This window comes from Falco naumanni, chromosome 8 (genome assembly GCF_017639655.2).
Source record: "Falco naumanni isolate bFalNau1 chromosome 8, bFalNau1.pat, whole genome shotgun sequence".
In the NCBI taxonomy this organism is placed as follows: Eukaryota; Metazoa; Chordata; class Aves; order Falconiformes; family Falconidae; genus Falco; species Falco naumanni.
This window is the reverse complement of record NC_054061.1, coordinates 963,218-990,042: the sequence shown is the minus strand read 5'-3', so window position 1 is coordinate 990,042 and position 26,825 is coordinate 963,218. Positions and strand designations below refer to the sequence as shown.

At 46.5% G+C, this 26,825-nt stretch overlaps 2 protein-coding genes across 19 annotated transcripts in view; both read left to right on the top strand.

The window, feature by feature from the left end:
* Window positions 1-2,252: 2,252 nt before the first annotated feature.
* On the top strand, window positions 2,253-9,859 carry GRXCR2 (glutaredoxin and cysteine rich domain containing 2). Its single transcript, XM_040602590.1, has 3 exons — window positions 2,253-2,662; window positions 5,321-5,536; window positions 7,367-9,859. Exons 1-3 carry the CDS (start codon window positions 2,318-2,320, stop codon window positions 7,544-7,546), a joined length of 741 nt encoding a protein of 246 aa, XP_040458524.1. The 5' UTR covers window positions 2,253-2,317; the 3' UTR covers window positions 7,547-9,859.
* A 115-nt stretch (window positions 9,860-9,974) lies between these two features.
* The window catches only part of PRELID2 (PRELI domain containing 2), a 79,443-nt gene continuing 62,592 nt past the window's right edge, over window positions 9,975-26,825 (top strand). For 6 of the 18 annotated variants that reach the window (XR_005829230.1, XM_040602892.1, XM_040602908.1 and 3 more), the window contains exons 1-6: window positions 9,975-10,078; window positions 18,132-18,189; window positions 18,275-18,322; window positions 20,307-20,380; window positions 21,881-22,041; window positions 26,510-26,615. Coding sequence is in view for 17 of the 18 variants with exons in the window: in XM_040602892.1 (XP_040458826.1) it covers window positions 10,004-10,078; window positions 18,132-18,189; window positions 18,275-18,322; window positions 20,307-20,380; window positions 21,881-22,041; window positions 26,510-26,615 (522 nt within the window). In the remaining variant the exon portion in view is untranslated. The other 12 variants (XM_040602894.1, XM_040602909.1, XM_040602897.1 and 9 more) reach the window with 11 other exon arrangements.

Sequence of the window (26,825 nt, the reverse complement as noted above, 5' to 3'; positions counted from 1 at the left end):
TGTACAGGGACATAAAAGGAAGCGCGTGCATAGGTGAGTGAGGAATCCCTCTGCAGCAAAGCCTGGCGAGCAGCCTTGGTGCGTTGAGCGTGGCTTTACACGGGGAACATGTGGCTGTAGGACTCTGCACTTCTGCAGAAGGCTGGGTCTCCCCTGAGCGCAGCCCCTGCGCAGGCAGCCCCAAGCTGTTCAAGTAAACAGCACATCCAGCTGATCGTGCTGCAGAGGATGGGGTGGTTCTAACCTGAAAATTACAGGGCCAGGGTAGATTTGCTGTGTTTTGACAGCAGCCGTAAGTAACTGTAAGGATGGGCTGGGATGGGCTGTTGCTTTGCTTGTCTCACAAGTGCGGAAGGCGGCAGTGGTGCTCGCGCTGTGTTCTCTCATTGCTGCTTTGAACTTCATTTCCTGTTTGATTGTTCCCTTAATCAAAAGAAAATGAACTCCAATTAAGGCATCTTACAAAATATGATTTGTGTCAAATTAAGACTGCTGGTGTACCTTTGAAGAAGCAGTAATGCTGAGGCCTGAGTCACACAGGAGTTAGAAGAGAAAGGGATGGATCGAGCTTCTCAAGAAAATGCAGTATGAGCTGAGTTTGATTCATGCAAATCAGAGTTTTCACGTAATGCAAGATCCTCCTGTTTGAGATAGGATAGGAGACTGACATGAACATTATAATAGTGTTTTGGAAATGAAAAGGGCGTATCGGTGGCTGTATGTTTACCCAGGCATGTTCGTGCATGTTCTCTTGGTGGAATATACATCTTTTACGTGTACTTACAGTGAGGCTTTCAGCAGCCCAAGGAAGCTGCAAAATCAACGTCTGTCACAACAGAAACTGTTTTTGGCACCTGAAGGCTGGCTGGTTGGTTGGAAGGTCTATATTGTGTATTATTAATATACAGCCTTCTAAACTGTTGTCCTAGCGTTTAATGAAGAAACTTTTAATAAATACAATAAATCAATCTATTGACAATATTAATCTTTAAAAGCACTAGGTTTGAATTAAAAGAACATAGCCTTGGCAGGATGTAGTCAGAAAGCTGAAGTTCCCACTCAATGAAATTGCATTTAATAGTGGAAATTTACTGAAATCTTGGCACCTGAAAGACTTTACTCCTGTTGCGTGTACTTGGTACAAGTAGGTATCAGGAGATGTCTAAAACCCAGACAGCAGTTACCCTCTTGATGCATTTTGCACTAAACACACTCTTCATTTTCCCTCAAAAGGAAAGCCAAGCCCTGCGTGCGCAGCAGGGGATGGTGCAGGGAGCGAGCCCCGCTCTGACAGTCACAAAGCACACGCTGGTAAGGTATCAGTTTCGCCATAACCAGCAGGCACCTCTAACAACAGCTGTCAAGGGACGGTAACTTGGGTGACTGCCATCAGGACGGAGGTTTGTGTGTGTGTCGAGGAGCTCAAGCCCCTCAGCCAGCGGCTGAGTGAGGCTGGCTGTAACCAGCACCAAGCAGAGACCTGCCAGAGGCAGACGGCCCTTCCCCAGGGTAACCAGGGGCCCCATCCCTTCTGCTCAGCCCCTCTGCAAACCGCTGCTTTGCCTACTGGAATCAGAATGGCTGCACTGCCATGCTCCCCAGGCACCTGCACAGGACTGCACGTGAGCAGAGGGCTGGGTCTTCGGTGGCTCTCGGTAGGTGACTGTCTTAAAAATGAAACGCAAGCCTAGAATGGTCAAAAGGCCCTGAAAAGGCAGCAAGAATTACAAATAGGGATTGAAAGCTAAAGAGAGAGAAAATCTTAATTAGATCTCCACCAACCTGTAAAGGAACACATTTGGATCAAAATGAAATGGAGCTTTGTACTCTCAGGGCTTTGGTGCAAGAATGGAAGAGGAATCATTCGCATTTGCTATTTGTGAAGCTGGATTGCTTTTTCTGTGAACCTGTCCTTTTAACTTCTCACCTTGTCAGAAAATTGTGAAGAGCTGCTGGGATGGTGTATTTGGGGTAGTCCTTATCACATCACATAGCAGAAACATTTCCATGGTTTCAGAACATGGGCAGAGTTTCCTATTTAATTCTGTCCTCCCCAAGTTAACCCCTTTCCTCTTGTGGTAAGCCAGCCTACCCACTATTCACTAACCTGCCTCATATTTCACTACCATCGATATTTTCTCTTTGTGAATATCTATCAATATTTAATACAGTGGTGTCAGTTTTGCTGTAAGATGAGAGGCACTACTAGAAACCTTGAATTATACATTGTGTGGCTGGGAGAAGCTGGGGAGAGTTTTCTTTTGGACCCAAAGCTCTTGCTGTTGATCTCCGGGACCTGCAGCTTGAAATCCTAATAATGGATGAGCACCAGAAGAAACTCAATCAGCGGCATGAAGGAAGGCCCCGCAAAGTGAGGTTCAAAATATCATCAGCTTACAGTGGTCGAGTGTTAAAACAAGTCTATGAAGATGGGCAGGCACTCGAGCCCCCAGCCAAAGAGCGCACTCGGCACTTTCTGCGCCACAGCTTCGAGCCAGGGGACCATTTCTGTGGGGCTGGGGAAATGCCAGAAAGCAGGTTTTACTCGACAGCCAAGATGACTGCCCAGCGGATCAGCATATTCAAAGAGGATAAGAAATATGGTCTCACCAGTAACTCACCTCTCCTCAGCGACTACCAGTCTAGCGACAGCCTTTGCAAGGTAAGTAATGTCAGCCCAGGGCTGTCAAACTGTTTGGAAACCAACTTTGGACTAAACAACTGTTATAGTAATATGGTAACAGGAGTCTCAAATTGGAACCTTGTTCAGATAAAACTCAGTTTTGTCAGTCCAGGATTTTAAATCTTGTAAATCTTCAGCCTCTATCCCACAAATTCTGTGTTCTGCTTACTCTTCAAATGGCAGGATCTGTGTGTTTTGCAGCAGTGCAGTCAGCAAGTGAACAGCATCTGCTAGCTAGCTGTGCTCAGTCTTCTCACTGGATTGATTTACATCTCTCCATTTTGTAGAGTAAGATATAACATTGCCATATATATCAATATCTATGCATCTAAAGCAGTCAAATGTAAGGTGGATATTATCTTAACTAGTTACATCTAACACATCAAAGTTGCGTGACTTCAGCTGGCAAAAGGGTTAGTGCCACCGGCAGCAGCATACCAGTGAGCTTCCGAGCTAGGCATCCTCTGGCAAGTCAGAATTCCCCTTTGGCTACTTTTAAACTCCTGGCTTAGTTTTGCTGGATATTTTGTTGACATGTAATTAATGTCATTGATACAGAAGTGTCTCTTTAGTCCTACTAAAAAGCCAGTACATGTGTAATAGATGTTAAACTGATTAATACACAGGGATTATGTTCATTTTCTTATCCTGTCAAATTGGATTTATGTATCTTTTACTGCTATTTGGTTTTATCAAATCTAGCTGCACCAACCAAGCAATTCATGTAACAGTGATGGCATATCAGCACTATTGATAACACAGCCACATCACGCTGATATGCAAACTAAATAGAGTACATTGTACTGATATAATAAGTAGATTTCTAAAACCTGATGCGAGTCTGCTCAGAGGAAAGATGATAAAAAGGAAGAACAGTGTGAGGCAAGCTGGTTTGCTGAATCAGTACCTGGCCTTTGCCTGGGAGACAGCTCATTCAGCTCCAGTTCAGGCTGCACAGTGAGCAGCTAGTGCCAGCAAACCAGTCAGCCTGTGGTCTGTTTCCCCCCCCCTCATCTGTTTGTCCCCCATCTGCCTTCTCCCCCCTGCCCTGTCTTGCAGTGCCTGCCTGCTGGTGGTGCCCCAGATGCTTGCAGAAAGGCCAAGAATTGAGTGTATCCCCAGAGGGAAGTGTGAGGTCACTCAAGTACACCAACTGCTGCGATATAAAGAAAGTTGTGTCATCATCCGTTGTGGTCTTTGGGTAAATAAGGAATGTCACTCTGGCACTTGCATAACTAAAGAGACTGAAGTGCTTAAAAAAGTTTAAAATGCTTTTTATGGCCTTGATTTGAGTACCTTAAAAGTCTGTTAGTTCTTCGTGCTCATCACAGTTGCACACAGGAAACCCAGATGCCTGATATCAGAACTATATTTAGCTGATACACTGGACATCTAGTTTAACCGAAAATATCAAACCACAATGAATCTCTCCTGCCTAAAGGCAGAGCACCAATGTGATCTTATCCACACCATTAATTTGTTCTGCTTTCTTGGGTAATGCTCATCTCTTCCCTAGTTTCCCTAACCATAAATACTTCGAGTAATCATGCTATCCAGTACTGGTTTTGCTTTGTATCAGCATGCGTTTGGTATGTGGAGACACCATGTCTGTGTAACAAATACAAGGCTTTTAAAGCCTTTTGCTGATAGTGAGGGTTTGTGCTCACCTGCCTCCCCCCCCACACTTCTCCCCATAGAGCAGCAGGTGCCCAAGTGCCAGGAGAGCCATCAGCCATCTCACGTCAGCAGATGTGACTCTGGTAGGGTATTTTCCTAGGAGAACATCTCCTTTTGCATAGTTTCTTGACACGGATACTTAAACAGAGCGAAATATGAAGAGTGTGTAAAACAACAGGCTATGGTGACTGCCATAGGATACCTAGGGCAAAGGGAAAAGGGGACCAGGTAAGCAAGATGCTGCTTTCAGAGAAAGGTTTGACCATACCAAGTTTAGCTTTAAAATCATTAGAAAAGAATACAAATTCAAGTGTGTCTACAGATCGTTATTTAGACTGGTTCCTCATTGTTAGGAACACAATTCAGCATTAGATAATGAGGGTTTTTTTAATCATCTGACCTTTTTGCCAGCATTAATAAATTTCAAAGAAAAGCTTTCTTTAAAATCTGAAAAACGCTTTGATAGGCTGAAGAATAGGTCACCATCATGGGGAATTTCTACTTCTGGCCAAAAACATGAAAACCCCTCTCTATGCCTGCACTCCAACTACTCAGCTTTCATAGAAATGTAGGTTAGTCCCCACTGAGGAGGCTGCTTCTCCATATATGCCAACACCACTGGTCTTAGAGTTTTGCCTTTTTTTTTTTTCTTTTTTTTTTTCTTGCATATGGGTTAGAATGAGAATTTACATTCCAGAAAGCTTTCCGCATCCAGAACATAACATTAAAGTGAGGCTACTAAGACTTGACCCAACGTTTTGGTCTGATCCCATAACCCATTAGGGCTGGGTCTCCACTGCCATTCTGCTTGGTGCGCTGGGTGGTGTTGGGGAGCTGGCTTGTGCTGCAGAGCCAGCTGAGCAGATCATTGGGTGGAGGGGATCTTCTAAACACCCAGGGATCATCAGTGTTTGCAGAGTGTATTTATACAGGCGAGACACTGATACAATCTTTCTACAGGCTTCCCCAATTATAGATTTTGGCAAGATCATAATCTACACTAATAACCTGAAAATCGTCCGTGCGCCAATGGACCAGAGAGAGCTCATGAGAAGACTCATCCAGACTGAGGGAATAAATGACTGGACCTTCATATACCGGGAAAGGAAAGAAAGATTTGGTGGTGGACATAGAAAAGACATTGACAAAAATTTTGCCTGCAACCAGTATGTGCAGGTAAGAGAAAATGGGAAGTGGTTTTTTTTGCCTAAGGCTTTTGGGTCTTACAGCCCTAGTCAGGCCACTGAGTATTCCCACCCAAGGCCCATCTGTATCTGGCACTTAACTAAATTTGGGTTTAAAGCATCACTTTGCTCCTCTTTCCACTCAGGAGATAACCAATCAATGCTGCACTGCAGTTTGTGCTCTGGGGACAGCTGCTGTGTTTCCAGATGCTCATGTCCTCCCACTTGATTCTTTCCCTGGAGATTACTGACATTTATGCAGCTTGGCTTAGGTCCATCCTTCATCGCCATCTCCCAGTGGAATAAGAGCAGGCCGGAGTCTCTCCAGCCTGACAAGGCTAAACACAGCTGCTCTGTGGTTGAGACTGCTGGAGGCTAAAATTTTAATATCAGCTGAAATAAGATTGTGCCTTCCACTTGTTTTCTCATGGGTTAGTCTTTGTTGGTCAGAATCCAAATTAGTCTGACCATAATTTGATCCCACAAAACATAATGTCGTGCAGGGCAAATGTAAAGCATTACAGTTTTGCAGATCTGAGACCAACCTGTGCCGAGTACAGGTTGCCTCAGTCTGTCTGCAACCAGCAGCCTTGCTTATGGCTCACCTGCACAAACACCCCATGAAAACTGGAAACAGCCATGAGAAACTAAGTAGGCATTTTGGCCTTTGTCAGTTTTGAAATAAACTTGATTTTCAGAAAGAGAGCTTTAATGTAAAAGCCAAGATTCACCCCATCTATCAGAAGATATCAGAGTCATCAAAAAATCACTTCTGACTTTTGGAGGAATATGTCAGAAAGGACCTTCAAAAGGTAACTGTCTTCCTCCAGTCGCCCTCACTGGAGCAGCGTGCTTTGGAGAAGGACAACAGCTCCTGTAAGGCAACATTCCAGAGAAATCTGTTAACCTTGGAGAACTCAGCAATGTACTTCCATTCTCCTTGATGTCTGGGGAACAAAAAGTAAAACCTGAAGGTCCTAGAACTATGATATTATTTTTTTTTTAGAATACTTCTGGACTTTGTATACACTGGTATTATGAACATTCATTTAAAGATGACCAAGTCACAGTAAGGTTATTCTTCTGAGAAGTCAATTAATTTGGACTATGAAATTTATAAGTAGGCACCAACATGAAGCATATCTGGCACCAGCTGCCTATACCTTAGTTAAAACCTCATTCTCTAGTGCCATGTAAAGTAGAACTGCTGCAGAGGAATGATGCAGGACTCTGAACCTGACATCAAAGGGACAAACCTATGCCATGCTACTACGTTCTTCTGCTGCACATATTTAATAATTTCTGGGCTCTGTGGAAGCAGTGAATTTTAAGATGAGATTTGAAAGAGGCTGTCTGGCACCCCGGGGGAAGAGTTGCAGGCACTAGGGACAGCTTGAAAGAAGCTGTGTTTGTCTGTGATGAGGGATGGGGGGGGGGGGGGGGAGGGTGAGAAGAAATGCTTGAAGAAATGAAACTCAAAACTGAGGATACAGAGCTGAGAAGATGGATGTGTTAAGAAATGACAGGAATATGGGTGGAGCTATGTGGACCCTTGCAGGAGGAGAAAGATGAATTGTGTCATAAGCGCAGTCACATTAACTTCTCATTTTCTAGAAGTATCCACAGCTTGTACCCAGATATACAGGGGCCTTTTTCTGGAATATCTTGCTGTACAGAGCTGAACATTATCATCAGAGTGGCATGTCAGGAGTAACAATTACTTAAAAGACCAGAAGACAGGATTTCCCTCTTTCAGGTAGGCTGCTGACTTTGGTGTCTGATATCCAGTAACAGATTTCTTTTTGTGGTCTGTCTCTTTCAGGAAGGGGATGCTGAACATGGTTGTTCCCAGTGTAAAGGGTCAGGCTCAGCTCCTTGCTCACTGTGCCATGGAAGCAAGTTTTCAATGCTGGCAAACAGATTCAGAGAGTCCTACAGGGCTCTCCGATGTCCAGCTTGCAACGAGAGAGGCCTGCAGCCCTGCCAGATCTGCGCTGCCTGACCGGGACTGCCACCCCTGCAGCAGGCTACAGGCACCACAGCAATATTGTGTTAAAAACTTTGGTTTATTTAACCTTCAAGCAGCCTCACTATAATGACAAGGGAAAGGCACATGATACATATCTCACCACCACACCTCTGCTACTGACTGTCCCTCTTGCCTGCTACATACACCTGTCTAACTTTCAAATCAGGCCAGATCCCGGTGTCTGCATGGTGAGCATATCCCCTGACAGTAGAGGAAATTATCAGTGTTTGGAAATTAAGCACCTCTGTAAATGTCTCTGGCATCTGGAACCCAGCCTGAATTTGCTGGCACTAGCCCTCAGTCAGGTGTTTGGTGCCCGGCACAGCCAGGTCCCGACCCACCAGGCACTCCAGTAACATCATTAAAAGCAGCAGAAGTAGGTGCAGTCTGGGCACATCAGTAATGTGTCAGGGTGTAAAGTCTGTAATGACAACAGCAAAGCAGTGCCTCCCCATGGTTTTAATTTGCTGAATGTTTTAAAATTACACTGTTTTTTGCAGTTAACTCTTTACTTTCCCTGCAGTGTCACAAGCATTTCCTGAAGATTTTGCCGACTCTTATATCTGCTTTAGTGGACACAATGATTCCTTTGAGGTCTGATTCATGGGGAAAATTGAAAACCCTTTCTGAACCTGGAGCTATAAAAAAATGAACAATAATTTATTGTTATAGATAGTAGTTATTAAGTTTTCAGCTTACTTATGAGGAACTGCTGAACCAAAATTCCCCTGTACGATGCTCAGCACTTTTCAGGATCAGGCTGATGGTGAGCAGGACTTCTGCTGCTTAATATTAATCCCATTTTGTAATCTGCAGAAGGTAAACTATAATTAGTTGAGGTGAAGCAATGATATGGGATACTTTGCAGGCTGCCACTGGTGGCAGAGAACACAGGGGATTCAAGGCATTGAGGCAAACAGGGGAAACTATTTTTTTCCCAAAGTATTAACTTGTTTCATTTTATATTCGTAAGTAATGTTAATGCAGCCTTAACTTGCATATTGCCTCTGAGACTCTGATGAGGTAAGAGACTGCTCACATGTACTTCGTGCTGAGGTTGCAAGCTTACACAGGGTAATTTATGGCCAAGTTTGTTTTCCTATGGTAGGTTATAAGATTTCTCTACAAAAATTTAAATTATTGGAAATAATGCTGTTTTAAGTCTTAGACTTCCATGTCTCCTACTGAAATTGTTCAGTGGGTACTGAGGGTTTATTTTTCAGAAAATGTGCGTAAATCCAGAGTGGATACTTGGCTGGCTGCATTTATCCTATCAGGATCTGCAATACAAAAAAATGTAGTCCCTGAGGTATTCATTGAGGGCAGGCGAGACCTCACAAATCAGAAATGGTTGTCAAGCGGATCTCTTCCCTCAAATTGGACCTGTTTGATCTCATAGTTTGTTTGGCTTGTTTAAAATTGCTGGCTTAAGATAAGAAAAAAGCTACCAGGCAAAGTTGTTGCCTGATAGTTTACTGTTTACAATCAAACTAGATGCAAATACCCATTTATAAAATCAGTATTTATTGTTCTTTGGTAATTATGTCTCAACCACCATTACACCTCCTGGTGTGTCAGCTATTCCCATCGATCCCGACACGTCCCTGTGGCGATGCTGGCAGCCAGCTGTGCTTTCCCTGGCGTAGCCCGGTGTCCTGCTGGCCCAGCGGGCTGGGGGCCATGGCACTTGTCCACACACAGCGTCAGGGCTGGGCTGCAAGCAGACGCGGTCCCAGCAGCACCACCTGGATTTGCTCCCTCTGCTTCAAATGTGCTCATTTTATTTTTGCTAATACACTGACTCGATTTGCCCAATAAATGCTCTCTTGTTTCATGTGAAACAAAGGTTTGAGCTTTCCTAAAGCATCGCGTCAAGGCTATGGGTTACTTTTACTGCTTTGCTGGTTTTGTTCCTGCGGGGCTGGGGCTGCGGCTCCAGCAGGGCCAAGGCCTGAGGCGCGATCCCAGCCACAGCCCTTGCCGGCCGCCCAGGCAGCGCTGCCCGTGTGTCCTCCGGCTCGGAAAGCAGTGTCAAGAGAACAGACTTGCCCAGGGCCACCGCTGCTCCGGGCCATGGCCTGCAGGCAGGCCCCGGCCCGCTGTGAGGCAGCAAGGCCGCAGGCGGGGGGCGGGGGCCGGCGGTGCGGCGGATGCGCTCCCTTCCTTCCCTGGCTTTGTGGCTGGGTTTCATCTTTTCCTTTTCCAGCCTAAATGGTCCCACGAGCTGTGGCGACGCTGTGCCGCGGGGCACCCCAGGAGCCCAACGGTGCGGGCCCGGCCCGGGGATGCTGCTGCGGCCCGCGGAAGCCCCGCCGGGCAGCCCGAGGCGGCCGCCGGCCGCACGCAAGATGGTGGCGGGGCGGGACAGGCCGGCGGCGGGCCCGCGGGGCGGGGCGGGGCGGGCAGCAGCGGGGCCGGGCCGGACCCGCCATGGGGGTGACGGTGGAGGTGCACCGCGTGTACCGGTACCCTTTCGAGCAGGTGGTGGCCAGCTACCTCCGCAAGGTAACGGGCCCGGCCCCGCCTCCGCGGACGCTGCCGGTCGGCAGGAGCGCCTCACGGCGGCGGCGGGGCCGGGCCGCGGGCTGCGCCCGCTCCGGGGCCCGCTGCCCGGCTCTGGCTGCCGCCTTAAGCTCCGGCTCCGCCCCGTTCTCTCTTCGGCGGCCTTTGTGGCGCGGCGGCCGCGTGGAAAACCGTAAATCCTGTCAGTGGGAGAGTAAACCGGCGTGGGCAACGCGCCGGAGCGGGGCCGGGCCGCAGAAAGCCGCCAGGCTGCTTTGTGCTACCGCGGCGGCGGCAGCTGGCCCGGGCTGGGCGTGCGGGGTGTGCGGGTGAGCAGGGTGTGCGGGGCTGTGCGAGCTGTGCGGGGTGTGCGGGGTGAGCAGGGTGTGCAGGAGGGGCAGGGCTCGATGAGCCTTCATGCAGGTCCTGCTTTGGGGCGTTGTGCATGTGCTGGCCCTTCCTGAAGCTGAAAGCTTTGGATTTCCTCTTTATCAGAGCTTTTTCTTTATGCTTAGATGAAAACCCGCGTTTCTGTGCCCGAGGCGTTGGTTGCGCATCAGTTGCATGCGAGTCCCAGAGCAGAGCGGTTGCCTTTTTGCTGCCTGGTACCCCAGGGTGCCCGGCCTGGGTCCCACAGCCTTGCCCCTGGTGGTGTCCATCGGGGATGGCGCTGGCCCCAGTGCGGAGGACAGGCTGGGCAGTGCTGTGGCAGTGGTGAAAAGCAGGTGGCCTTTCTTGGCCGGGAACAGCCCAGCTGCTGCTTGCAGAGCGTGGTGTGGTCACAACATGCAAGAGGGACTTCGATGCAGTAAAGAAAGCCAGCAAATCCTGCCTGCTGCCACAGGCTCTGCTCCGCTGGTGGTGTGTGCCAGGCTGTGAGCTGTGACGGACTCGGGGACGTGGCACGGCTGCCCTGTGGCACAAGGGGTGCGCACAGCCAGCACAGCAGCACCTGCCCTTCCAGCGGCTCTGCCGTGGTGGCTGGGATCTGTTTGAAAGAAAGATCTGATCAGCAGAAATGAATTCTAGATTTCTGTCCTTGCAGAATGCTGACCCCTGCGTTGAGGCTTGGTGCAGTATGGCTTTTGGCCTAGTAGTGCAACAATCCCTATGCTTTTTAGTAGGCTTTAAAATGAAAATGTTTTGCAGTGACAGAAGGCGGTGTTAATGGCAGGTAAAGAGCGTTTCTGTGTTGCATCCTAGCAAAACAGCATCCTGCTAAATTTTCCTTGTGAGCACTGTTGTCCCTCAGACCCGAGCTCCAAGCTGTGCATCAAAACTGCCCTTTTTGTTGGTGTTTTCCTTTGAACAGCAGCGTAGAGATAGGCATGAGTTCTAATCCTTATTACAAGCTGATGCTAGGCTTTTGCCCTCTAGCTGTGACTGTTTTTTGTGAACACCAGGGTGAAGAATAGAGCGGGTTCCATAATCTTTGTTTTGGCCACGTGTGTTTAAACATTAAGGATAGATGTAAGCTGCTGTGTTGTGCAGGGTGTTCCTTGGCACAAAACCCCATGGGTTTGTGAATGTTCTCAGCCGGACAAGGTGTTTAAACAAATGCTGACTTTGGGCTAAATTCATCCTTGATGCAACCAACTTAAAGCACAAGGAAGGAGTATTTTTTTTGTTTTGCTTTGTTTTGTTTCAGCCAGCTGCCAGCTGTCCTTCTCCTGCTAATGGAGGTCTGGCTTTGACAAAGGCAGTGCTGAGAGGAACCTGGGTGTCCCTGCTCGCAAGACGCACAGCCAACTCTGGCACCTGGGCGGCTGTGTGACTGATGCACAGCAGAACTGAGCTGAACCTGCCTGGTGTTGCGCTGCGGTGAGGATGCCTGAGGCAGCCCCAGCTGGTGTGGTGGTGGAGCAGAGCCCCACATGCTTGCTTGCAGCTGAGGTAGTCCCAGCGACTCTTAATTCATCAGCAGTGCCATGACGACTTGTGGTGTGCAACCTTGCTTCTGCTGCAGCCACCCTGGGCGCAGGGAGGCAGAGAGTGCCCTGTGCTAAGTAACTTTTTATTAAGAATTGTCACATCCTTGAAAACTGGATTGGTTTTATGGGTAGGGTAGGACTGGGGAACAGTATGTTGCACTTCTAACAAGTTTTTCCTGTTTGCTGAAAGCCTGTAAAGACGACATTGGGCTTGCTGAAGTCACCAGGCTTCTGCACAGGATCTCAGTGGGGTCAGCCACTTGTCTTCAGTGTCCATCTCATGAGGAAATGACCGATAACGTGAATCTCTAAAAGATGTGGTAGCATGTTTTTGTTTTAATCGATTGACTGTTTTTTTCTGATGCTTGGTGGCTCAGTACAAAATGGAATTGGATCCCTGTAGTGGTGCCATGCCCTGTTCTGAAAATCAAACTGTCATGTATGTGAAATTCTTTTACAAAGGAAAAACCCAAAATATCCCCACTAGCCAGAACTTTGAACAGTAAATATAGACAAAGATGCTTAGTCTGGAGTCTTTCTATTTCTCTTTGGTTTCTGTTAATCATCTACAGCTATGATTTTTTTTGCCCTAGAGTAGGACCGTGCAAAGATGTATTTAAGGTTTTCATTAAAAAACGCCAAAACCCAAAAAGGCAAAGAAGTCTTTTTTTTCCCCTCTCACCCTGCTGCAGAAATCCTGAGCTATATATCTGGCAAGCTTGGGCAGTCAAATTTGCTAACCATATAGTTTAGACTGCCACACTATGGCTAACCAATGGATGTGCTCTGAAATACTCATTTGAAAATTCCAAACTCACATGGAAAAGTGGAAGCAGGGCCACCTTTTGCTGCTTTTCTTGAGTGTTTGGCAATTAAAGGTGAGAGGAGAAGCAGAGTTAATGCTTTTTCATTGTGAAAGATTTGAACCAAAATAGAAGTGCAAATGGAAATTGTATTCTGTAGTATACTTTCATATGACTTGAGGAGGGCAGTTGGAGGTGAATAGTGAGGCTAATTATGACAGCCAGAAGCGCAGAGCAGAAAGGTTAAAATAATCCTCATTTGTGTGTGGCAGCAAAGTGCATCACATGCTTTTAACCAGGAATTTGATATGATTGAAAAAATAATTGCCATAGTTACTCATAAATGCTGTCGTTAAGAATTGACTTCAGGCCTCCTGCTCTTGTTCTTTCTGTTATGACTCTGCAGGTTGAACCTTTGAATGTTGTTGTGCTGCAAAATAGGGTGGGAAGGTGCAACCAGACGTGCTCTCAAGAGGACGCCAAAGCAGTCAGGGTTCTTCAAGGGCGTGTTTGTGCCACCAAGACCATGTGTTGCCTCGACTGGGGCGCTTTGTGTATCAGCTGCAACGTATGAGGATGGAGCAGAGAAGCCACTCAAGACTGTGGAAAGTGTCACTGTGGGCTTGTGCATCTCTCAGGTTATGAGGTTAGGTTTAAAACATCGCTGCACTCTGCAGCGGAATTACACCCAGCTTCTCTAGAAACATGCTCTTATACGTCCTCCGGTTTCATTACGTAGAATCAGTGAGAGATAGGTGGTAATCAGGTGGATAGCCTGCTACAGATATTGGGGTATATGTTCTTGTATGTCAGTTCAGAAATATGCTAGAGAAAATATTCTGCCTTTGCCACATGTTTCTAGAGAAAATGGTTGGTGCGGGAGGATGGGCACTGGCAGAGGTCTTGAGGAATGTATTGGATGGGTCGGAAGGATGGTGCTTTGCCAAGTATGCCTTTCGGGCATCTGCAACGTAGATGAGGAAAAATCCTGGTGGAAGTAGGGGCGTTAACTTCTGTCATACCTGCCTGATGTGCCTGGGCTCGTGTGGCCAGTCCCCAGGCAGAGCTGCAGAAAGCCAGGCTTGTTGGGCATTTGTGGCGTATGGAGCCAAGGGGAGTGTCGTCCCGTGCCAGGGGGCTGAGCCTGCTAGAATGGGCAGCAGGTTCTGCTGGGGTGGCCTTTAGGTTAGCACAGGTGATGTTTTAAAGTGAGCCTGTGAACTGTAAATCAAACATGACAAATTGATTTGTATTTGAAATAAGTGTATCTGAAAGGCTTTTGTATTTATTGATCTGTATCACAGCAGGTAATCCGTGCAGTAGGTTTGCTAGACTTTTTTATTTATTTATTTACATTTATTCACTATTACCACTTTTCCAAACCAATAACAAAGTGGAGGAATCTGGAAAGGTTTAGCTGATTTTGCAGTGTCACTGCTTCATTTCCTTGCAGTTAAAAAAGAAAGAATCAGAATATTTTTGAATTCAAATATTATTATTTTTCGCAAGACTTTGAGGCTGTGATTTTGATTTATGTGGGCTCCATTTGATCTTGCATGGAAAACCATCCCTTCATTGCTTTGAAATACGTCATTTTTATACAAATCATTATGCATAACCTGCAGTGATTCCTCTCTGCTGCTAAACACTCTGCTGCTTTTAGAGGCCTGCTATTTCCCTCAAATAACTTCTAAGAAACATTGCTGTGGTTAGGAACTGCTGCTTTTGATAAATGAGCGTACATGTTCTCGTTTGGAAAGGTATGTGCAGTTCTTAATTCCTTGGATTCAGAATAATGACTATATGCAATTAGTTCTGTTGTTATTTGTAGAAAACAGTCAATATGTTTGCAGCAAGAACGAATGAGAGCACAAGAATTCTTTAATTTTAATTGCCAGGTTTTTGCAAGTGGAGAATGAAGTACGTCAGTTCCTGTTGGGGTGAGTTGCGGGATAACCCTGTACCCGCTCGGGTACCTCCGTGCTGCGGGGCTGAGGGCTTTCTGGGTACGGAGGTCTTCGTGCTTCCAAACTGCTGTCTGCTGGCACCATGCTTGCCACGCCACATGTGTAAAATGGGCTCTGATATCTTCAGGAAACACTCATGACTGGCAGCTAGGATAGAAAAAAGTCATCTCAAAGCTATGGATAGCTTAAAGGCAAAGTCAGCTTTGTGGCTTCTGCTGTCACTGATTTGCTTGAGGTCCTCTTAGTGTGATGGAGGAGGAATGTCTTTAAGATGGGCAAATCAGTCTGGAAAGAAATTTACTACAGGAACTCATTGGAATTATTCAGTTTTTTCAAAATATGTGCACTTCGCCTGGATACCTTCCTTTTTCATAGAAGCAGAGCATTTTGTGTTACAGTGTTCGGCACTTAACTTCCCCAGGTGCAGTCTGAGATACAGGAGCCAGGTCGGCTGCAGCCAGGGATGCGTTTGATGAAGGCAAGGTGTGAAGGTCGAAGGCAAGGTGTGAAGGTCGAAGGCAAGGTGTGAAGGTTGTACCTAAGCAGGCGGAGGGGTAAGATGTGCTCCTCTATGCGATGGTCAGGGCCCGTGGCTTTCCTCCACCTGTGCCTTTCCAGAACAACAAGAGGGTCGTGTTGGTCCCCTGGGGTGGGACCCTTCTGCAGCTTGGCACACGCCAGGCTGGGGGCTGGGGCCGAGGGGCACCCCCTCAGCTGGGGGGCAGGCGGAGCCCCTGCCGCTGCCCGCACCGCTGCCCGCACGCTGCCCGTGCCATGCGCTTGCAGGCAGCACCACGAGATGGCATTCCCTCCTCGCCCGGTGCCGCCGGCGATGCGGAGCCGCCTTGGGTGTTTCTGCTCAAGCGGTGAAGAGGTTTAGGCTCGTTGGCCTGTCTGCCCTGCTGCCCTAACAGCAGGCAGGAGAGCTGCCCTAACAGCAGGCAGGAGAGCTGCCCTAACAGCAGGCAGGAGAGCTGCCCTACGACACCCTGGCCGGATTCTGCCCAGCAGTTGCTGGCCATCCTCTCAGCTTGTAGCCGGGTGCTCCTGGCACCCTCTCCGGTGCTGGTTTGCAGGTGCGGGCTGTGGGACAGTAGGTGTGCCCTGATTGCTCCCAGGGACGTGTGGCGAGAGCGGGTGGGCAGCCCGTCCCTGTCCCAGCACCCTGAGCCCGCTCTCCTGGTGCAGGCGTGCCCTGCGGAGCATGGCCAGCAGTTGTGTGCTCGGCAGCGTGGTGGGAAGCTGCCGTTGTTGGGGCCAACCCGGGTTAGCAGCACAGTAGTAGCCACCTCTCTTCTGGCAGTTTTGAATTTTGGAAGTGCTTGCTCAGTCCTGCGGCCTGACACGGTTGGGGATTTGGGGATGGTAGGGATGAGGATGCTGGAGCCGGTGTTACATGTGACTGCTGGCAGGGACAGCAGTGCCTGCCCCGTGCCCTTGCTTAGCAGGAGAGGTGATGCAGGGCAATGTGCATTTGCACACTTGGGCAAGGACAGGGCAGTGCTGAAGCCCTTGGGCTGGTGGGAGCCCTTTGGACAGGGCTGGGAGTCCTGTGCCTCTGGTGCTGGGCAGCGGCGTTCGGAGTTGGGTTACTGCAGGCTGAAATACCAGCCAGGCTGCGAGCTCTGTTCTGTAGTGCTGTTAGCTTTGGTGTCCCCAGGGAATGGAAACCTTGCAGGGAGGCCGTGGCTGGCTGGAAACACTATTTTTGTGGCTGTTAGACTCTCTTAGCTGTTACATCTGCTTATAGACTAGTAATGTTATTTCTTTTACTGTGCAGTATAGAAAATTGAGTCTATTTCTGTTTAAATACTGGGGTAATAGAGCCTGCTATTTAGCGAAAGATTTATGTAAATGGCTCTTTGTTTCACACGATTGGGCCTTACAGAGTGTAAGTTACATTGATAATGTAATTATGCCACTCCTGCCATTTGAAAGCAGCACACTGTGGAGAAGCCTCCGAATTCTGCATAGAACAGGACTTGAAAACCTTGTGCTTTTTAAATCAACTTACTTTCTGCAGCAAGAAGTAGTAGAGCTGGGTTATAGAACAGCCTATTCTGGAATTGTTGACATTTTTAGCTTGGAACCTGAGATTTCTTTTATATCAGAATTTTGAAGCACCTATTATTGCACACCATAATTGCATTATGTAACTGAGTTAGCCTTAGGATGCAATTCCCCCACCCTTCCTAAAGCTTCGTATTTTGTTTTATGTCAGTCTGGTGGTCAGTATTTCTTCAGTCTGGCATTTTATTAGCGTGGAGGTTACAGTAACTGTTGAGTATTACTTGAGATCAATACATTATCTTGTGCTTCACAATTTGGAGTTCATTATTCAGTGAATGTTGATGACTTTTTGCAATGGAGAGTAAGGTACTTGTAGCCTTCTGTGTCTGGTTTCTAGCCAGAGGAGTTTTCTAAGTTCCTAACTAGACTATTAATCCTTAGAAGTCCTGTTCTTGTGCTTATGTTTCTTATATAGGATGTTGCCCTACAGGCAACCTGTATAATTTTGGCATAATTCCTTTTCAGTGGGGGTCTTGGAATGAGAATCTCTTTCTTCCAGCCTTGAAGTGATTCGTCTGTATGGCCGAAGGAAAATGAGGCTGCCTTGAGCAGGAACAGGCAGTAGCAATCATTTATCCTTGGTGCACCCCAGCCTGCACCCCAGCCCCTGAGCAGAAGAGCATGCCCTGCTGCCGGGGTGGACCCACACAGCAGTCTGAAGTGACGTCCTGCCCTTGCAATCTTACAGCAGCTTTTGCAGGACAGTAAAATGTTACATACCAGAGTCTGCATTCAGGTGACACTGCACTGTACCGTTCCAGCTTTTTGCTCGAGGAAATAGGTTGTGTGGCTGAATGCGCTTAGCGACAGTGGCAAGGCATGAGCTTGCTGCAGAAACTCAGGATGCCATGGCTCCCTGTGGACACAGTGCAGGGGCTTTGGCCCGTGGAGCTGCCACGCTGCTGAAAGCTCTGCGTAGCCCTCGTTTGAAAAACGTGATATATGGGTCAAGAGCTTGTGTCTTTGTTTCTGTGCTACAGAGGGTGTGTGGAAGGTGCCTGTATGCTGCAGGAAAAGCTAGCATCTCCCCCTTCAAGCAGTTTTTCTCATAGCAGGATTGTGGGTTTTCTGTTCATTTTCTATCCTTACTTACTAAGCTAATCTTACTAAATTCTTCCTCTCCGCTAACCTGAATAGAGACTGCAGATTGTTAATATCAGGCATCTCGGCTCGTACCCATTGAGAGAAGCTATGCAAGTGCTTCTGACTTGACAAGTGACAGCTAGTGATTTTCTTTTACCTGTATGAGAAGTGGTAATCTTCATCCTATGCATTTTTATCCCAGTATCCCAGTCCCATGGAGAAACACATCACAGCTGTAGAAACAGTGGAAGAGAAAACAGGTAAGCTGCCTGAATATTTTTACAGAGCTAGTTAAAATTTTTCATAACCTTTAAAATTAATTATGAAATACTTCTATTTCATTAGAAGCCGTGCGCTGCAGACATGCCTGGGATTCTGTGTGCTGGACATTGTGTAAGCAAAACGAAGAAAATATAGTCCACTCCCCACCCCAAAGTGTGGGGTTTAACTGCATTAAGTATTTGAATTTTCAGCTTATTCCGGGGCCGTCAGACATGTTGTGCCTGTTTCTGTGCAGATGTTCTTTTGTGTTATGGTTCCTTGGTGTTTCTGTGATGATTTCCATCTGCAGTGCTCCACAGATCAGATGTAAGGCCCCTGGAAGGAAGCACAGTGAGTTGTATGGATCGAGCCTCAGGCGCTCTGCAGGCATTGTGCTACTTGGCTTTCATGATCCCTGCCTTCGGAGGGATCTCTTGCTGTTTCACCTCCTGGATGAGGAGGTAGTTCCAGGAATCACACTCACGTGGTGGCCTTGTAGGATGCTGATGCTCAGAAAGCCATCACACATCATCAGTCTCTTGCTTCATCAGTCAGAATTCCTGAAACACTGAAAATCAGAAGTTACTGTTTCCCAATCATATTGACAGGAAAATAAATCTGCTTGGGCTGGAGCACAGTTGTCAGATCAGGTCTGCTGGTACCACATGGCCTTTTGTTTTCCAGTTGCTGAGCTTGCAGGAATTGCTTGCAATTAGGAACTTAAAGTAACGTGCCTGTGGGAGGGTGTGTTAAACAGTTGTGCAGCCACGTGGGAAACAAGTACTATAGGACTTTGTGTGGAAATAACAACCTTTCTTCCTAATATGGGAACTCTGATCAAATACCTGTTTGGGATGAAATAACTTGTAGACTTTAAACTTTTAGTCCCAGACGCTTTGGAATTAAAGTTTTGATGGAGTTGATGTAGCTCAGAGCAGCCTGGTCTAGTGGGAGGTGTCCCTGCCCATTGCAGGGAGTTGGAACTGGGTGATATTTAAGGTGCCTTCCAACCCAAACCATTCTATGGTTCTGTGAAGTTTTAGTCCCTAAATTCTTTATCATACATTTAGAGATGTGTTCTGTCTTGCAGCTCAGGTTTAATGATGGTTCTTAATTCCAGGTTTATGCTCTCTAACCAAGTTGTTAGTGAGGTTGCCCTGGGATTCAAGAAAGCTGAGCATTAGTGCTGCTGTTGCTGTTTTCTTCAAATGCAGTAAACCACTCTTTCCAGAGAATGCTTTTCTATTCCATGTTGCATGAAGGTGCTTCATATTATTAATGTGGTGTTTGTTAAGAATTCTGAAAACCAAACCCCATGAAGTTTTCATTTCACAGATCCCACCAAATGCAACTATTCGAGAAGGTACTCTTTTTATCCCAGAGAAGTCTTTAACCTGGGCCGCCTGCCAGTTGGCTTCTTGTTCAGTAGCGTTCTGTTCTTGATCTGGGTCATTAAATATTAAAAGGCAAAGTGATTCTAAAAGCCAACCATTTTTTTGGAGGTACTAAATAACTGTAATTTGTTTCCTAATAGATAGTTTTGTCCTTGTCACTGGGTCCAACTCAATACAAAACTGAATGTGTGATGAGACAGGACTGTTCTGTAAAAGTTGTGCACAGTGTGTTTGCCCAGAGAATGAACCTGAGAATATAAATTGGGGTGGGGACAGAAATAAATTAAAGCCTAAGCCTGTACGTTGGTCTGGTGGCTGCACGCTCCCATGCAGCCTGGCACTGCCTGCAGTGTGCTTTGCTACCCAGGAGCACCAGTATAAATGCCAGTAAAATGTTAGTACTGTGTGCTGGAATAGGGGAGTCTGGGTTACAGTGATGGATACAGGTGCCTTCCTCCTCAGGCAGAGCATAGAATGCCCATAGCAGTCTTACTTAGAGCCCTCTGTCTGGCAAAGCAGGAGCAGTACTGGGTTATACTTAAAAAACAAAAAAACCCAACCCCCAAAGAAAATGACCCCCTCCCCCAGCGCTCTGTTAATTTGCCAGCATTTCTGTTTGCACATTTGCTCTGATGTGAAGTCTTTCAACTACTTTGCTTTTGTTAAAAAATGGTAATACTAGCTGCTGCAACTCTTCCTTTCTGATTTTCTTTTATAATCAGATTTGTCTACAGGGATTATTTACCGGAGGAGAATTGCAACATGCCAGAATGTAATTCCTGAAATTTTAAGAAAGGTAACTATTTAGAGAAATTTAGTCAAGTTGTAAAACCTTAATGCTTCACGGTGTTTTATCTTGTTTAAAAGAATCACATTTCCAAATGATTTCTTTTTTTTTTTTTTTTTTTTAATTAGAAGAGTTACTTTAAAAGATAAGTTAAGAGAAAAAAACCCTCTAGGAACCGATTCTATACTTGAATGGACAAAACTGTGGCCTTGAGCAGACTAAGGTGTAACTGGTGGTGGTGGTTGTTTTACATGCAGATGGGCTTTCAACTTCTGTACCTGGAAAAAGTAAAGCTGCTTTAAAAGCTTACCTGGGCCACGGTGAAAGTACAGCCATTCCCCCCATCCCAATATAATGATCATATTGCTGTCATTACGATTTTTGTGTGGTAGATGGTATTTTTACAAAAGCTCAGTCTCGTGGATCTCGGCAAAAGGGTGGCAGCTAGTAATAAAAACTAGGTAATTCTAAGATGAGCTCAGGTGTTTTGGATGTCTGATCCATGGCTTCTGAACATGTTGGGTTGTAATCTCTCACAAGACTATTCTGTAAGTGAATTCAGAGGGAATGAAATAATACTTAATGTGCCTATAGCATGTTGCAAGTTAAATACGGCATCGTAGGGTTCCAATGAAGAAGATAAGACAAGGCTGTAGAAAACATTAGAACCTGGGTTGTGCAATCCCTTAGTGTCTCTTTTAGTGACAGCCCTTTCTTCACAGTTTGTTATGGGAGGAGAATTTGCCTTAATTTATTCTTTGGGTTTTTTTCAGAGTATCTTGCAGCAGATAGTCTGTATACAGAAAAGTACATTTACATTCATGCATGATTAAACAACTAGTATTTCACTGTCTGCATGCTTAAACGTGTGCATGTACTCTTTTTCTGGTGCTGACAACTCTGTATGTTTTTGCCTCTAAACATGTGTTTGTCTCTTCCAAGCCTCACCTGCCAAGGAGAACATATCATTGTCCTATACAGGCAGAATGTAAATAAAGCGATGGTGAGATTTTTATCCTTTCTCTAGCCCACGCTTATTAGATCAAGGTCACTCAGTTTGAGAGTGGGCTCTTGGAGGAGGAGGAGGCCTCCTGGGAGAAAGGAGCTGGAGCAGGGCAGAGGTGCAAGCTCTTCTCCTGCCCTCATGGTTTAGCTGGTGGGTTTGGCTCCCTTGCATTTAACGGTTTGGAAGTGGCTTCTCTTATCCTTCTTTGTCATAAGTTAGTTGTCATCAGCAAGACAGGAAGCATGAAGTGATGCTGGTAAGTTGGCCTGCAGTGGTCTTGGAAGTCTGGCTGGGGACTGAGCCGCTTCCCTAAATTTTGGGGCGTTTACATGGCCTTCAGTAGCTTCTGAACAATTTGAGTGTTCTTATTTGGGCTAACCACAGCTGTTGTGCCCTCCTGCTGAATCCTCAGTCTTACCCTATGAGGCTAGCAACACTTTAAAAGTACTGAGAAGTGTTTCTACCTTTTTTTCTTAAAAAGCTGTCATTCTTCTGTTTCCCAGGTCGGTGTCTTAAAAGTGCCCGACATCTACTTGGAAGAGGAATCTTGGCTTAATATGCGGAAAAGAAATATGACTATGAAAACTCATTGCCTTACGTGGACACAGTATGCATCTCTCAGCGAGGAGTCTGTCTTCAGAGAGAGCTTGGAGAATCCAAACTGGTGAGTACTGGCCTCTGGGTACAGCAGCATCCCTGTGCTGGCTCTGGGCTGCTGCTGCAGGCCCGAAGCCCTGCAGATGGGTTTTCTGTTGCCTTTTGCAATGAGAGGGGTCTGAATAACAATTTCTTTCGTATGTCTTGAATGCATTTGAAGCAGCAGCTGTAGTTGTCCTGTAGCTTTCCTCTGGCTTGTTCAGACGTAAGCTTAGGCTCTGGCCAGAGCACAAATAATCGCTGGAAATTAATTTTCTATGTGCTGCTTTGCAGTTACAGAAGGCTGCCCTGCTGTTCCTGCACAGCAGGTGTAGCCAGAGTGTTCGTTTTGCTCTTGCATCTACCAACAGATGCTTGGACAGCAGTTTAAAAATTACCAGCTCCCTCCTGCTTGCCCACCGTTGGCATGGAACATACTTGTTCCCAAACAATTTTCTTTCTCCGGTGTTTGGCCTGCTGTGACCCAGAGATGTGAGCTGCTGTGGGACTTTGCCTGGGAGAGCACAAACTTGTGTTTGTACAGAGTGGAGCCTAGAAATGTCTTTATGCACGTTTACAGCAGGATCAGAGTGGAATTTCTAATTTCCATAGCATTGAAATGAGCAGGTATGTGATAATGTGACTGTCTTTAAAAAAAGATTTATTTCCAGCTGATGTCAACCCCATTAATTCTTACTTTGTTCTAGTGTCTCTTGTAATTTGTTGTTACTTTTGCCTTGTGATGTTCTCTGGGAAGTGTGGCAGGGATGTCCAGCAAGGTCCATGTGACTTTGGAAAGCTCTAAGGGTGTTAAGGAAGAACCCCACCAACTTCAGATGAAATTAAATTCCTTGTGGCTGAGGCATTTTTGAAAGCCCCATGCTGGGACGTTGCTGTTTGAGGACATGTTCCTCTGGCTTTTAAAAATGTTTTGTTTCAAAAGTTTGCTGGGACCCTCTGTCCTTACTGAGGCTTCTTCTGCATCAGACTTGCATTGCAGCTGTAGATGTTGGTCCTGTTGGTGTAGAAACTGATTTACTGCAGCTGGTCGGTCACTCACACCCTATTTTCAAGGCTTTTCAGTTCCAGTTTAGGAGAGATGCTGTCCTTAGCATGCTGTGTCTGCTCCTGCAGGCTTGTGCAGGGGAGTTGTGCGAGTTTGGCATCACCGCTGCTCACTCTTACCTTGAAGCACACTGGCAATGGGGAAGGCAGAGGCGTACTGGGCTGCCAGGGTGTGATGGCAGCCTCAGCAGGTTCGCTCACGCAGGTGTGCAGCACCTGCCGGGCTGCCGGTGCCTCTGGAGGTGCGGTGGGTGCCGGTGCAGGTCAGCAGCGGCAATACTTGGCTGCAGGAGCCTGCAGCCCTCAGCCATGCTGCCCTGGCTGGGTAGGGTCAAGGATACCTGGGCATGCCTCTGCGCACCACTGTCACCTCTTCAGGGTTCTTATGAAGGCAATCGGATCTAACAAATGCTGGCTGCCAAAACGGGTGTGAAATTTCAGCTGCATGTAGTGTACATACGGTGACATTTACATTTTAATAGGCGAAGGAATTACGTAAAGGGCATAACATTAGCAGCATACTGTTGTAGTGGAGAGAAATAAGAAAACACACAGTGAGGAGACTCAAGTGATCCTGATTAGTGGGAAAATTGTATATTATGCCCCTAAAAAGAGAACAGTGTTATGAGAGTGATAGTAGCCTGAGTACAGAGAGAAACTTGTTGTTCTCCCCTACTGTGCACGGCTGGGCAGATTTCAATAGCGACCTTGTGAAACTCTTTAGGTCGCTAGAAGGGTGTGTGATGGGCTCTGTGCCAGGCATTGCCTGTTCCCAACCCAGCAGGGAGCTGGTGGCTTGGGGGGTTGTTGGGGTGCTGGCTGCAGGCTGCTTTGTGGGTGTTCCCTGGGTGCGTTACAGCCATGGCACCCACTGCCCTGATCTGTGCCTCTGCAAGGAGGTCTCTTGCAGTGGGGTTATTACGGAGCTGCTGCTTTGGAGAGCTGCAGCCTGGTCCCACCTGTGGTGGGATGATGTTGATGGGAATCTAGAATATTTCTGCCCTTGTCAGATGAAGTTACAACTGTCTGTGCTGACTTCAGCTCAGCTACTTTGTAGACCAATATGCTGTAGAAAATCAAACTATGAATCCAGTCCCTAGGCGCCTAGGAGAACCTCTTCCAGAGGACGTGAATTAGTTCACCCAGTTTGAGATTGGCAGTTACATCATTTATTATTTTCAGCTAGAGAGCTGCAAGTCAGGGAAGGGAGACTGTGACATTCCTGGTGTCCCTAATAGAACTGGGGCAATTGAAGTGATGCTTGCTTAGTCCCAAACAGTTCTTCCTTTTAGCATTAGGTGGTTATTTTGTTCTAGATAAATGTGAATGCAGTGATGCCAAGTGCTGCATATTCTTGCAAAGTGAATTATTGTGGGTGCTTCCAAGTAAGAGTATATAAAAGTCTGAAAAGATCTAGTAGCAAACAGACATTACTGTAAATAAATTATAAACCATTGAAAAAGGCACGATGGGGCATATCCGGATATTCAGAGGCCAGAAAGCACCTGTTACCCTCTTGGCTGAACTTCTTTGTGACACTCTTTATTTGGTTTCTGTGATTTAATTGCTGCTACAGACAAGCATCTCCTTTTGATGCCTGAAGTCCAAAGAAAGCCAGTTAGTCCCTGCAGGCGAGGCTGTGCTGCAGGTAGGGCAGGTCCAGCCCGGAGCAGTGTTTGCCTGCAGAGGGTTGGGGGCTGGTTTGCTGGCACTGCCCAGTGTTCGCCAGCACTGCCCTGCAATGCAGCTCCAGAGGGCTCTGGGGCTCACGGCTTTCACTGCTGGTATATCAAACCCGTCTGAATCTTGTCGGCTGTTCCCCTCTGCTTGCACGCATATGTGTTTGCGTTAGGGAAATTCCTAGAGTGATTCATTTGCACTTACCCTAAAAGTGTGTATTACATAAATTAGGTATGAGCTTGCTTCCCACCCAGCTGAGATGGGCAGTGTCCGTATTGACGGGGAGGGCTCTGGGAAGAGTTGTCTGGTGCACAGTGCCAAACTGAAAGGGAAAGTCAGTGGCAAAACTCCCTTGTAGCTGCCTGGATTTACGCTGAAGTTGTGTACTGGCAAATTTCCATGTGTCGGGACACATTATATCTGGTTTTCCACAGTGGAGAATCCCTGTGTAGCTTGAATTTTGTCTCTGGTGCTGTTTGCCATCCCTGCGTGTTTTGGTTTGACTGCTTTCCCCCTCCCTGCCAGGAGCATTTTGGTGCTTTTTCATGTTATATCCCTCAATTGCCATCAGATTCCCTTTATTGCCCAGCACTTTCCCTCATTTCAGAGAGCCCAAGGGAGCCACAGTCTCTCGCAGTGCGGTGGGCGCAGGGTGAGATGCCTCCTTGACGTGGAGAGAGGCACGTGATGCATGAGCAGTGCTTGTCAGCTGGAGATGGGAATTAAAAAGATCTTCCGTACAAAAGCTCCCTCTTTTGAAGAGCCTTGCGTTGGATGTAACTTTTAATTTAATTTTGAAAGCCATGCAGGCTTTGGAAACTCTCCCTGACACTATTGGAGCAAGAATATTGCTAGATTTTTTATACTAAAGACACTTTAATTAAACCCCCATCATGAAAACAATTAGACCAAATTTGCTGTACTTAACTAGTCAATAATTTAGTAGCTGGATCTCATTAATAGACTTCTCCCTGTGACTGTGTTGTAATGATGCGGCATTGCTAGCTGCGTGCTACAGAAATCAATTAGAGATCAATATTTTCCTTGTAGGGGACAAAAAAGAAAGAGGCTCAATGGTGAAACTGCAAAATGAATAAATAAATTCCAACCAAAGCCGCTGAGTTCAGTGGTGGATTTTTAGTGCTGACATCCATTCTGTGGTTGGGGCAAACTTCTCATGTTCTCCTGCTCCTTCACTGCAACTCCATGTGTCTGCATTTTTACTGAATTGCATTGACAGAAATTAAAGATGTTAGTGGCACACCGAGGGCATCAGTGATGGTGGGTTCGCCTGCGTGCTGCCGGGATGGGACTGGGGGGTCCTCTCCTCACTGGTATCACCACCTCTGCTTGGGTGGAATGATGTCCTGAGGACTCTATAAAATTGTAGAGGTGTATTTTCCTGTGTCTGCCGTTGGCTTTCATGATTCTGGGGACAGCTGTTGTGTCTCCTTCAGACCTCTCTCTGTGTTGCTGCTCTTTGGGTTTCTCCAGTAAACGTGTGTCTTGTGTCCTCCCTGGAGCAGAGTCCAGCTGGACCTTCAGCAGTGCTGGCGGCGGGAGATACTCGTCACAAGCATCTTGTTATGCCACTGGTCTGCTGTGTGTTTGCCTTTGAGATTGTCATACAAAATATGTGAATGTAAGAGATTAATCCTCTACTTGGGTATCAAAGACTAACTTTCTAACATACGCTTAGTGTTTACTAAGTAGACAGAAAAATAAAAGGATGTTCTGTTCCTGTTTCTTAGGACAGACTTCACACAAAAAGGCCAAATATCAGTCACGGGGGCAGGTTTGCTCAACTGTGTGTTGGAAGCTTTCGCTCAATCATTTTTAAAACAGGCTGTGAAGAAGGTAAGTAATTTTTTTGCTTGAATTTCCTCTCTGAGTTATATTCTGTATTTTTTGAATCACCAGATCATCTTGGGTTCAAAATTAAATTGAGTCTGGATTCTTTGTATCTTTTAATTGTTGAAAGAATATTTGATATTTTGTCTACAGAGAATAAGCAGAATAAAAATGGATTTAGTTTTATTATGGTAATAGTTTTATTTCAGATACATC

What these genes read in the sequence shown, in the direction of transcription:
- GRXCR2 (XM_040602590.1), top strand. Translation starts at nt 2,318, where the DNA reads ATGGATGAGCACCAGAAGAAACTCAATCAGCGGCATGAAGGAAGGCCC. An exon ending in CTAGCGACAGCCTTTGCAAG is followed by an intron (nt 2,663 to 5,320) that starts GTAAGTAATGTC and finishes ATCTTTCTACAG; the next exon opens with GCTTCCCCAATTATAGATTT. An exon ending in CCTGCAACCAGTATGTGCAG is followed by an intron (nt 5,537 to 7,366) that starts GTAAGAGAAAAT and finishes TGTCTCTTTCAG; the next exon opens with GAAGGGGATGCTGAACATGG.